The sequence below is a fragment of the Sphaerodactylus townsendi genome, linkage group LG03 (genome assembly GCF_021028975.2).
Source record: "Sphaerodactylus townsendi isolate TG3544 linkage group LG03, MPM_Stown_v2.3, whole genome shotgun sequence".
Lineage (NCBI taxonomy): Eukaryota > Metazoa > Chordata > Lepidosauria > Squamata > Sphaerodactylidae > Sphaerodactylus > Sphaerodactylus townsendi.
The window spans coordinates 5,167,094-5,179,144 of NC_059427.1; the positions used below are offsets into that span (position 1 = coordinate 5,167,094).

The window sequence follows — 12,051 nt, forward strand, 5'->3', positions numbered from 1 at the left end:
TTTGGACCCCCTGAACCAAACTTCACCAAACCTGGGTGGTATCATCAGGAGGGTCTCCTAAAGATACTCTGAAATGTTGGTACTGCTAACATAAACATTCCTCCCCTGACAGGTTGTGTGAATGTCCCTTCTAAAATGACACCTGCCATCTGCAATTTTAAAAACATGTACACTAAAAATAATAAACTATTCTTTTAAAAAGCAGGGTAGTTTTGAGTCACAGTGAACAGGCATGTTCATTCCAGTTTTTATTGTAAGATCCATTGTTTAAAACCCTTCCTTACAAAAAAAGCCAAGGTTTTTGTACTTTTAAAGTTATTGTTGATACCATATTGTTCTTGTTGACCCACTTTTCCACTCAGAGCTAGTTTACTGTTTTTCTTTGAAATAAATATTCAAAAACATTTAACCTACTGATGCCTCAATTAATGTAATTTTATTGGTATCTATTTTTATTTTTGAAATTTACCAGTAGCTTCTGCATTTCCCACCCTCGACTTATACGAAAGTCAATAAGTTTTCCCATTTTTTTGTGGTAAAATGATGTGCCTCAACTTACATGCGGGTCAACTTATACACGAGTATATACGGTAGCACTTCAGCAAAACCTCTACTATGTCTTATTTTCGAGGAAACACGGTATGAGTTACCTTGAGCCTCTCTAATGGAGAAAGGAGGGATATCAATATTGTAATCAATGTGAGGAGCTGCCTCCGTGAATTTTCTAATCCACTTTTATGGGCATCCCAACTATTCAACATGGAGCACCATAATTTGGATGAAGAAACATTTCATTTTTTTCCTGACCAGAATTCTCTACCCATCGAATTAACTGGGTGCCCCAATCCCAACGAGTTAGAATTAGTCCTTACCATGTGAGAGGGCATCTTGGGCACATTCCTGACCCTGGCCCAGCTGCCCTTCCTCCAACGGAGCTCTTTCCAACTTATCTTCCATCTTCACGGATAGGCCCAACATCTGAAACAGCAGCAACGGCAACAAGTAAGAGAAGGAGTACAAGGAGAAGAGTTTTGATTTATACCCCGCATTTTTGACCTTAAAGAATGCCAAAGTGGCTTACAAACTCCTTCCCTTCTTCTCCCCACAACAGACACCTTGTGAGGCGGGTGGGGTTCAGAGAATTTGGGGAGAACTGTGACTAACGAAAAGACACCCAGCAGGCTTCATGCGGAGGAGCAGGCAAACAAACCTGGTTCACTAGACTGGAGTCCACTGTTCATGTGGAAGAGTGCAGAATTAAACCCAGTTCTCCAGATCAGAGTCCACCACTCTTAATCACTACACCAAGAAACAGATCCTGCTCCACTCCCAGACTCTTTAAGTATACCTGTGGTGATTGCCCCTCCTCCTTTTCACTCTCTTCTGTGTCTCCTCCTTTATTTGGTATGCTGCCACCAGGAATAATATTCTACAAATGCTTGTATTCCCCATTTCATTCTTTTCTTGGTAGTGTGTACAAGATGTAAGGGAAACAAATAGCTTTCGTGGTACTAAGGAAAATTAGTTGGGAGTTCCAATATTTCAATGAACCAAAATAAGATTTTATTTATAACTGGTAGGTAAGTTCAAGGTTCCATACAAACTATTTACAAAAATAAAATCTAACTGAGGCACCAACTACTTCTGACCGGGGGGGGGGGAGGGGGGGCTTGATGAGAGGTGGGGCTTGCTATTAGCTCTGTTGCTCAGTCTCTGGAAGCAGCGGTGCGTGCCATGCCCTTCGAAGAGATGCTTAGTCTGGAGACGCATAGATTAAGGAGGGGACATGATAGCTATGTTTAAATATTTGAAGGGATGCCATGCCAAAGAGAGAGCAACCTTATTTTCTGCTGCCTCAGAGACTAGGACACAGAGTAATGGATTCAAGGTGCAGGAAAAGAGATTCCGCCTAAACATTATGAAGAACCTTTTGACCGTCAGGGCTGTTCAACAGTGGAATTCACTGCCTCAGAGAGTTGTGGAGTCTCCTTCTGTGGAGGTTTTTAATAAGAGGCTGGATGAACGTATGTCGGGAGTGCTTTGACTGTGTGTTCCTGCATTGCAAGGGGTTGGACTTGTTGGCCCTTGTGGTCTCTTCCAACGTTATGATTCTACTTTAAGTAACTTCCAGTCAGCATAAAGTCATTCTGACCCTTTCCCCCTCTTACAGCGAAACTATTGTCATACTCATACAGCTTCTGTTCTTCTCGGACAGGCTCCAATTCTTCCTTAGAGTTCTGACACTCTAACTCTGAAAGTTTCTATATTCCTCAAAGATTAATATATCTCTAACTTCAATTTCTCCCTCTCTCCTTGTAAAAATCACAGCCAAGATTAGTCTCTTTCTCTCTCAAAGATCTCAAACTAAACTCTCCTTGTCTCCATCCCTTTTATATTCTTCCTTTTTTTCCCCCTAGGAACTCCTCACAAAACCCAATTACGGCTCACCTGCTTTTTTATGGCCACTCCCTCCCTCTCCCTCCTATTTAGCACTCAATTCAAAGCCACACAAACCTACAATCACTTCAATCCAACCTTAAAATGGTTACAAGACCTGGTAGGGTTTTCTTTCAACACCGGTGAACTATCTGGAGGAATAAAACATTCCACAGAAGGGGCAGCTGATGCACCTCCTTTAATCTCCCATTCAGATGATTAAAACTTGTACAAATATCAGGCAGGGAAGCCTTAGGACAGTGGTGGCAAACCTTTGGCACTCCAGATGTTATGAACTACAATTCCTATCAGCACCTGCCAGCATGGCCAATTGGTAGTTGTAGTAATTGTAGTTCATAACATCTGGAGTGCCAAAGGTTTGCCACCACGGCCTTAGGAGAAGGTCAAATATTGTAGTTTGAATTGGACACACCTGGAAAGACAAGCCCTCACCTGTTCTGCCTGCCTTTTCTCCTCTGCCTGATTCAGCAGGAAACCCTCGGCCAAGGCCACTGCTTCGGAACTGGTCTCCGGCCCACATCCTCTGACCCAGCACTGCATTTCCAGGGGCAGGATGGCCAGGAACTGCTCCAGGATCACCAGGTCCAGGATCTGCTTCTTGGAGTGCCTCTCTGGCTTCAACCAGCAGTTGATAAGTCCATGGAGCTGGCTGCAAACCTCTCGGGGCCCATCAGCATCACGGTAGCAGAACTGCCGGAAGCGTTGGCAATGTACCTCTGAGTTTAGGGGCCGCTGATCCCAGACCTCTGGCACAGCTCTCTCCCAGAATTCAACACCACTCCCAGCTTGGATGGGATGGGGGTCTTTCCTTGCTCTCTTGCTTGGTCTAGGTCCTCCTAGGTCTTGCTCTTCCATCTTCTTCTACTATTGGGTCACCTCTGACTGTAAAAAGATTCCTTTACTCACTTGGGCATGAAGACAGGCTTCTTTCTGTGAGTGTGGGGGTGGGTAGGAGGCAGATATCAACATGTCAGAAGGAAAACAAAAGAGAATGATGACACATGGTGGATAAGAACAAAAGTGTGGTTTGTAATGATGTGCTGTACTACATACCAAGCTTTTTGAAATATGCCTGTTTGGTAGTGGCGTAAAGGGGGGAAATGGCACCCCCCCCTTACCTTAGTTCAGCCTGCTGCAAAGAGCGGGGGTTGTGCATATTTTACTTTAAAAATATACATAGCTTCCCTGAAGCCATCTTTAGATGTGGGCCTCTATGATACCTCACAGGTTAATTTACTGCTGTTTAGGTTTATCGCTTGCAGCTGGTATTTGTAAAAAGGAAACAGCCTTCACAGTTCTTAGGCTGCTATGACCTTGACGACAATAAATTCTCTTAATTGGCTATGACTCCTAAAAGGTGGAATCAGTTTTGATAAAAAAGAGATAACTGAATTCTGGGGCGGGGGCGCAGGGGAGGGCTGTTTCCGCCCACATAACCAGAGGTGGGATTCAGCCAGTTCACACCGGTTCACTGAACCGCTAGCTAAATTTTGCTATAGTTTGGAGAACTGGCTGTACTGGGAGGGGGGCCAAGGAGGCTTTCAGAGACACAAGCAGCTGCTATTGGGTCTTTGGGATATTTAAATAGCACGACTGCTATTTGGGTCTTTGGGATATTTAACTTTCTCTGGCTCTTTAAAGATGTGAATTTGGGTCAGGCTGTACTAGGACCTTCGAATGGCTACTGAGTGAGTCAGGAGATATGTCCATCCACAGGCACCGGGGTGTCCTGTTAGTGTAGGGAAGTGTGAATGTTGTGCTGGCAGAGTGAAATTGTATCTCAGGTGTGGTTTGTGCTTAGATTGAAACACAAGGGTTGTTAAAATGAATGGAAGTTGGGAGGGGGGCAACAAACTCAGGGGATTTCCAGGCCTTACCTGGATATTGGCAACCCTGCATCTGGGAGATGGCAGATGAAGGGGAACATCCGACAAAATCATTAGTGGGACCTGAACACAGGCTTCCTGTGATTGAGCCCTTGCATTTCTCCTGTGGTGTTGCCTGGGGGTCTGTAACTCTCTTGCCTGGCAAAATGAATTGCTCCTCTCAGTAACACCCCAGTGCAAGAATAAACAATCTGACCTTCTGTCATGTCTGCCTACACCAGTAATGCACTTTACGTTCCAATTTTGACCTTCTATATATGGTGACAGCAGGTTGATAAAAGGCATAGGTTCACAAGCATGCTCCATGCCTCTTCGCTCAAGTCACAGGTTAATTCCTACACCGTGTTACTGGTGAGTGTTGGTGTGTTTCCATGGCTACTGGTGATGCTCAACTGTCTGGACCTTGGCAATTGGTTTCTCAAATTTTCCCACACTGTGCTAGGCAGGTCTTTGACACCAGTTCACAGGCCCGGCTCCCCAAGCATTGGAGTGTTAGGTTAACGTTCTGGATTATTCTAATGCAGGAAGAAGGTCCCTTCCCTTGTGCCAATTTTTACAAATTTATTTATTTTAATTTACTTCATTCAGTTGAAAACTTTGAAATAGATTCCCCAGCCCACCCCCAGCCGAACCAATATAAATGTAAGCAAAACACAACAGAAACTACTGGCACCGCATCTTAACAGATATCGAAGAGATAGAAAAAGTGCAGAGAAGGGCAACAAGGATACTTGAGGGATTGGAGCACCTTCCCTATGAGAATAGGCTGCAGCGTTTGGGACTCTTTAGTTTGGAGAGGAGACGTCTGAGGGGGGTTATGATTGAAGTCTATAAAACTGTGCATGGGGTAGAAAACGTTAACAGAGAGAATTTTTTCTCTCTCACAATACTAAAACCAGGGGGCATACGTTGAAAATGCTGGGGGGGAAGAATTAGGACTAATAAAAGGAAACATTTATTCATGCAGTACGTGATTGGTGTTTGGAATATGCTGCCACAGGAGGTGGTGTTGGCCACTAACCTGATAGCTTTGTGCATGACTCGGCTACTTATGGAGAAGTCAATCTATGGCTACCACCTTGATCCTTCTTGATCTGAGATTGTAAATGCCTTAACACAGGTGCTTGGGAGCAGCAGCAGCAGGCCATTGCTTAAGATCCTGCATGTGAGCCCTAAAGGCATCTGTGGCCACTGCAGAGTGCGGACCAGGACTGGCCCGACCCTACAGGCTCTTTCTTATGTTCTTATTCACTAACCCTAAGTGGGTCCTTAAATGGCTCTGACTTTTTCCCACCTGCCAGAGGCTCCCTCAGCTGTGAGCACTGACTCCTAAAAGGTGGAATCAGTTTTGATAAAAAAGAGATAACTGAATTCTGGGGAGCGGGGAGGGGGCTGTTTCATACACTGTAACCAGAAGGTGGGATTCAGCCAGTTCACACCGGTTCACTGAACCGCTAGCTAAATTTTGCTATAGTTTGGAGAACTGGCTGTACTGGGAGGGGGGCCAAGGAGGCTTTCAGAGACACAAGCAGCTGCTATTGGGTCTTTGGGATATTTAAATAGCACGACTGCTATTTGGGTCTTTGGGATATTTAACTGCCTCTGGCTCTTTAAACATGTTACTTGGGGTCAGGCTGTTCCAGGGGCTTCGGATGGCTACTAAGTGGGTCAGGAGATATGTCCATCCACAGGCACAGGGGTCTTCTGTTAGTGTAGGTCAAGTGTAAATCTTGTGCTGGCACAGAGTGGGATTGCATCAGGGGTGTGGTTTGTGCTTGGATTGAGGCACAACGGTTGCTGGAATAAATGGAAGTTGGGAGGGGGGCAACAAACTCAGGGGATTTCCAGGCCTTACCTGGATATTGGCAACCCTGCATCTGGGAGATGGCAGATGAAGGGGAACATCCGACAAAATCATTAGTGGGACCTGAACACAGGCTTCCTGTGATTGAGCCCTTGCATTTCTCCTGTGGTGTTGCCTGGGGGTCTGTAACTCTCTTGCCTGGCAAAATGAATTGCTCCTCTCAGTAACACCCCAGTGCAAGAATAAACAATCTGACCTTCTGTCATGTCTGCCTACACCAGTAATGCACGCCCATGTTCCACTTGACCCTTCTATATATGGTGGACAGCAGGCTGATAAAAGGGGCATAGGTTCACAAGCATGCTCCATGCCTCTCTGCCTGTCACAGAGCACTCACCTCGTGTTACTGGTGAGTGTTGGTGGTGTTTCCATGGCTACTGGTGGTGATGCTCAACTGTCTGGACCTTGGCAATTGGTTTCTCAAATTTTCCCACACTGTGCTAGGCAGGTCTTTGACACCAGTTCACAGGCCCGGCTCCCCAAGCATTGGAGTGTTAGGTTAACGTTCTGGATTATTCTAATGCAGGAAGAAGGTCCCTTCCCTTGTGCCAATTTTTACAAATTTATTTATTTTAATTTACTTCATTCAGTTGAAAACTTTGAAATAGATTCCCCAGCCCACCCCCAGCCGAACCAATATAAATGTAAGCAAAACACAACAGAAACTACTGGCACCGCATCTTAACAGATATCGAAGAGATAGAAAAAGTGCAGAGAAGGGCAACAAGGATACTTGAGAGTTGGGCACCTTCCTATGAGAATAGGCTGCAGCGTTTGGGACTCTTTAGTTTGGAGAGGAGACGTCTGAGGGGAGGTTATGATTGAAGTCTATAAAACTGTGCATGGGGTAAGCGTTAACAGAGAATTTTTCTCTCTCACAATACTAAAACCAGGGGGCATACGTTGAAAATGCTGGGGGGGAAGAATTAGGACTAATAAAAGGAAACATTTATTCATGCAGTACGTGATTGGTGTTTGGAATATGCTGCCACAGGAGGTGGTGTTGGCCACTAACCTGGATAGCTTTAAAAGGGACTTGGACAGATTTATGGAGAAGTCAATCTATGGCTACCAATCTTGATCCTTCTTGATCTGAGATTGCAAATGCCTTAACAGACCAGGTGCTTGGGAGCAGCAGCAGCAGGCCATTGCTTTCACATCCTGCATGTGAGCTCCCAAAGGCATCTGGTGGGCCACTGCGAGTAGCAGAGTGCGGGACTAGATGGACACTGGTCTGATCCAGCAGGCTCTTTCTTATGTTCTTATTCACTAACCCTGCTATCCTAAATGGCCTGATCTTTTCCCAACCTGCCAGAGGCTCCCCTCAGCCAGAGCAATTGCCAGCAACCAACAACCGTCTTAACTAACTGATTGGTGGAGAGCCGTCAGTGGCAGGATTCGCAGTGTCCCCTGTCTCCATTACCAGAGTGGTTGCTGACCGAACATCTAGATCAGCAGCTGGCCCAGTGATGGGATTCAAATAATTTAACAACCGGTTCTGGTGATGGCATTCAAAATTTGGCCCATCCAAATCAATGGAAGAAAGGGATTTGGGGTGTTTTAAATTGATGTATGTAAAAAAAGATTACTCTGCCTGGCTCAAAAGAACAGCAATAAAACCATAAACCTTAACAGAAATGATTAAAAATACGATATCTAAGAACCCAAATATCAACAATGAAAACAAACAAAAAGACACGTACAGGACTAAAATACCTGTTTTTTCTAATGAAAGAATTGAGGGACTTCATGTCTTTCACTATGTGATTCCACTTTTTGACACATTTATGAAAATAAAAATAAACGAAACTTCGAATATATTTGTTCTGTTTTATAAGACACAGTACATAGTAAAGCATATGAAACAATGATGAATATCTACCAGCTCTGGCCTGGTTTCTGAATTCTGTCTATCCAGTTTTATGAAGATGAACAGACTTGCAGCTCTTCTCCGCCTTGATGTGTCATCTGTTTTGTAAACAAAGTTCAAATTTGTTCTTTTTCTAAAAAAAATAAGACACAGGATATATGTTTTAGTGGCCCCCTTCCCTTCCCAATAGTTAATTATTAAGAGTTTGATGTAACACTGGATCTTAGGCTATGATATTTGACAAGTCACCATCTTAATTTATTGCATTTTATTATAATTAATAGCTAATTAATGTTTTAAGCGAAATTATTATAACTGTAAATGTGATGTCTAATTTTAATGTTTGTGAGCTGCCCTGAGCCTCGTATTATTCAAGAAAGGGCAAAGTATCAAATTGAATAAAATAAAATACAACAAATAGAACAGCAATGAAGCATGTGAAACAATTATCGTATTACCGTGTTTCCCTGAAAATGAGACAGTGTCTTATATTAATTTTTGTTCCCAAAGATGCGCTATGTCTTATTTTCAGGGGATGTCTTATTTTTCTGTGTTCTGATCATCAGGCGTGATTCCAAACAAAAACTTTGCTACGTCTTACTTTTGGGGGATGCCTTATATTTTGCACTTCAGCAAAACCTCTGCTACGTCTTATTTTCAGGAGATGTCTTATATTCGGTGAAACAGGGTAGTACACGTAACAGTTTGGGCCTGTTTTCTGACTTCTGCCAAACCAGTTCTTTTAAGGTGAACAGACTTGCAGCTCTGCTCTGCTTTGGTATGTCGTCTGTTCTATCTTTTCAGGAGTTTATTGTGGGTCTTGAATGTGCAACTTTATAAAAAGGTCAGAGGCCTTCTGAGGAAAGCAACCAGCAGTTCAGGCCCTCCAATTATTCTGGGAAGATGGTGCCTTTTTTCCCTTCTGTGGAGTACCCCAACACTTTAATCCCTTCCCAGTGGACTCAGGGTGAAAAGGGCAGTAAGAGTCTCTGTCACCAAGAATCCTTGTTGTGTGTTGTTGGGGGGGGGGGGGGGGGGGGGGGAGTCTTTAGAAACAGATCCTTAAAAACTCCTCTGCAGTCTTGAAGACCAAGGGGAAGAGCCCTCAAAAACTCATAATATCCTGAATGGGGGGGCAGTTAGGGTCAGGAGGTGCCCACTGCCTCCATGTCCCCTCTTCCCTTCTCTCCCCACGTTTAAATCATGCTCTGGTAGTTTCCACCTTCCATGGCACCTTCAGGGTGAGAAGCTTGCTCAGGCCCCACTGCTGGAATGGTTTGGGGTGGATGTGGGAAATCATTTTCTTTCCATTCCTAAACGCTTTTGTATGCCTAGGAAGCCCTTCCCCAACCCACACCCTAATTGGGAGCACTAGAAAGAGGAATCAGACCAAAAAAATTATAACAATGCTGCAGCTCAGTTGAAGGTGGGTGCAAAAGGAGACTGGGTAAACATGGAATCTAGATGAATTTAGACGGATCCTCATGAAATCATAGGATTTTTACAAAAGAAAACCACACATACAAAAAAAACCCCAGTTTTACAGTAGATCATATCTTAGTCCATGCAAAAATCCTGAATCTGCCTCATGATGCTGCAAAGATGCAAAAACATAATTCCAAAGCACAGATCCTTATGATTTCTCTGTTAGGTCACCCTAAATTCACCATCAAACCACAGGTCACATTCACAACCAAAGAGTGCCCTGCAAAAATCAGGAATCCACCACTTTGTGGCACTGCCACAGCACAAAAGCATGGTTCCAAAGCATGGCTACTCAAGGGTTTTGCACTGGGACAACCCAAACTTGCCATCAAACCAAATGTTATGTCCATACTCACAGACAGCACCCCCCAAAATCATGAATCTGCTGCTTGGTGGTACCCCCACAATGACACAGCAGAGTTCCAAATAATGGATCTTCACAATTTTTTGAGTGTATTGTTCCATATTTACTATTAAATTACGTATCATGCCCACCGCTACAGATTAAGGGCTAAAACTGGACTATTTTTTGGTATTCTGATGTGGATGCAAGGAAAGGCCAGCTGGGGCCAGGCTGCCAAGAAGCAGAGGCAATAGAAGGGGGGGCTCCCCCCAAATCTGCAGCCCCTCCTCTGCCTTGATCAGTCAGCCCCCTCCCCAGTCTAAAGCAGCTAGAAAAGCCATCTCTTGTGGGTCTTAATTCTTGGCTCTTCATTTTTTTAGGGGCTTCTTTGTTTTGCACCAAGTGGCTCCTAGCTGCTTTTGGGCATGTGTGTGAATAAGGGAGGGAATAAGCTCTTCTTTCGATTCACTGCTCCCCCTTCCTTTCCCCATGCTTTGGGGCCTGCCTAGCAGATCCTGGTCTTCGCCACATCCTCAAGCCCTCAGTATGAGGATTTTGGCCCCAGAGGTATAGTTTCCTTCCCCAAGAGAACCCTTCCCCTTTTGGCCCCTTGTAGCTCTTTGCTCAGGGGTCTGCCCTCCCCAATGTAGGGACGACTCAGCCCCTTCTTGAATGAGCCTCATTTGCACTGGCCTTGAATGCCCCCAGAGAACATATAGGGACTGGGGGTCTCCATGACGCCTCTACCTGTGGCGGGGGGGGGCATATACGTCCCTTGCCCACCCGGATGCCTGCAGCCAGCCTCTTGGCCCTGCTAGGGGGGGGGGGTCTGTTCCTAAGAAACTCCCCTCCCCAATCCATCTCCCTCTGTCCGCCCTTTCCTCCACCCCCAACCCCCTTCTTGCCAACAGGACTCGTCCAGAGCCAGGGGTAGGGAACCTGCGGCTCTCCAGATGTTCAGGAACTACAATTCCCATCAGCCTCTGTCAGCATGGCCAATTGGCCATGCTGGTGAAACTGATGGAAATATTCCTGAAGCTGAGTCCCTCCAGACCCTTCCCTGCTTTTTCCCTCCCCCGCAAATCTAAACCACTCGCCAGGCCTCCGCAACACAGGGAAGGGACTGCATCTCACCCCCCCCCCGGGCGCGCCCCAACCCCAGCGTTGTGCAGAGAGGAGGGGGGAGAGAGAGAGCAGCCCCCTCCCCAGGCTTTGCGGTGGGGCAGCTCTCCTGCATCCGGGGGTCTGACCCCCTCTTCTACCCACCCCACATTGCTCAGCCCGGCACTCCCCACCCCCCCACAAGCCCCTCGACTCACTGGGAAGAGGCTGCTGACGGAGCTGCAGGAGTGGGAGCAACAAAGCCCCCCTCCCCCCCTCCCCGGAAGGAAGTGCCCTCCCGCCCCCTTCCTTACTGGCCTCTCTAGGACAGGGGTAGGGAACCTGCGGCTCTCCAGATGTTCAGGAACTACAATTCCCATCAGCCTCTGTCAGCATGGCCAATTGGCCATGCTGGTAAAATGAGGTATTCCCCTGGGAGATCATTTCCTAGGTGCTGGGGTGGGGGACGCGTCCTCCAAAGCCCCCCTCCCTCCCCCCCCCTTTTGCAAAAGGGGCTTTGGGGAGGGAAGGACCAGATGGGAGGCAGGGAGGGAGGGAGGGGGTGGCTGGAGGAGGCCAGGGGCATTTAGGGAAGGGGCAGATCAGGTCCATTTCCACCAGCCCCCAAATCAGACTGTCCCCATTTATAGGAGGCGACAAGCCTCTGGGGAGCTGAAACTCGAGGGGGGTTGTGGGGGGGGGGGGGAGGCAGGCAAGGCAAGGCAAGGCAGCATTTCCTGGGGCCAGAGATAGGGCAAAGCTAGGAGGGGTGTGCGCGCGCGCGTCCCCTTTCCCAGATGTTTCTGGCCTCCATCATGCATCCCTTCCCTGTCTCTCAGCTGGTTCACCTTGTCCAGTCCCTTCCCCGAGGAAATGCAAAGCCCGTTTCGCAAAGGGGGGTGGGGGGTGGGGGATGGGGAGTCAGTTTTGCACCCACGGTGGAGGGGCGATGCAAAATGTAAATAAATAAAAATAGCACTGCCTGACTCAAAAGAACAGCATTAAAACCACAAACCTTAACAGAAAATATTCAGGACACTATATC

At 46.4% G+C, this 12,051-nt stretch overlaps 2 protein-coding genes across 17 annotated transcripts in view; one reads left to right on the forward strand and one right to left on the reverse strand.

Moving 5' to 3' along the window:
* The window catches only part of LOC125428587 (zinc finger protein 883-like), a 1,608,225-nt gene that overhangs the window by 1,176,309 nt on the left and 419,865 nt on the right, over positions 1 to 12,051 (reverse strand). For 3 of the 16 annotated variants that reach the window (XM_048488965.1, XM_048488964.1, XM_048488968.1), the window contains exons 1-2: positions 8,090 to 8,501; positions 2,890 to 3,387 (exon numbers count right to left, since the gene is read on the reverse strand). The exons of 2 other annotated variants lie outside the window; for them this stretch is intronic. In XM_048488965.1, coding sequence (XP_048344922.1) covers positions 2,890 to 3,312 — 423 coding nt within the window. In that variant the 5' untranslated portion in view covers positions 3,313 to 3,387; positions 8,090 to 8,501. Of the gene's footprint in view, positions 1 to 872; positions 979 to 2,889; positions 3,429 to 7,923; positions 8,058 to 8,089; positions 8,512 to 11,220; positions 11,289 to 12,051 lie in introns of those variants that run through there. 11 more of the 16 variants (XM_048488959.1, XM_048488957.1, XM_048488958.1 and 8 more) reach the window with 11 other exon arrangements.
* Positions 1 to 12,051, forward strand: part of LOC125428534 (zinc finger protein 345-like) — a 770,962-nt gene that overhangs the window by 461,986 nt on the left and 296,925 nt on the right. The gene's annotated exons all lie outside the window — the stretch shown is intronic.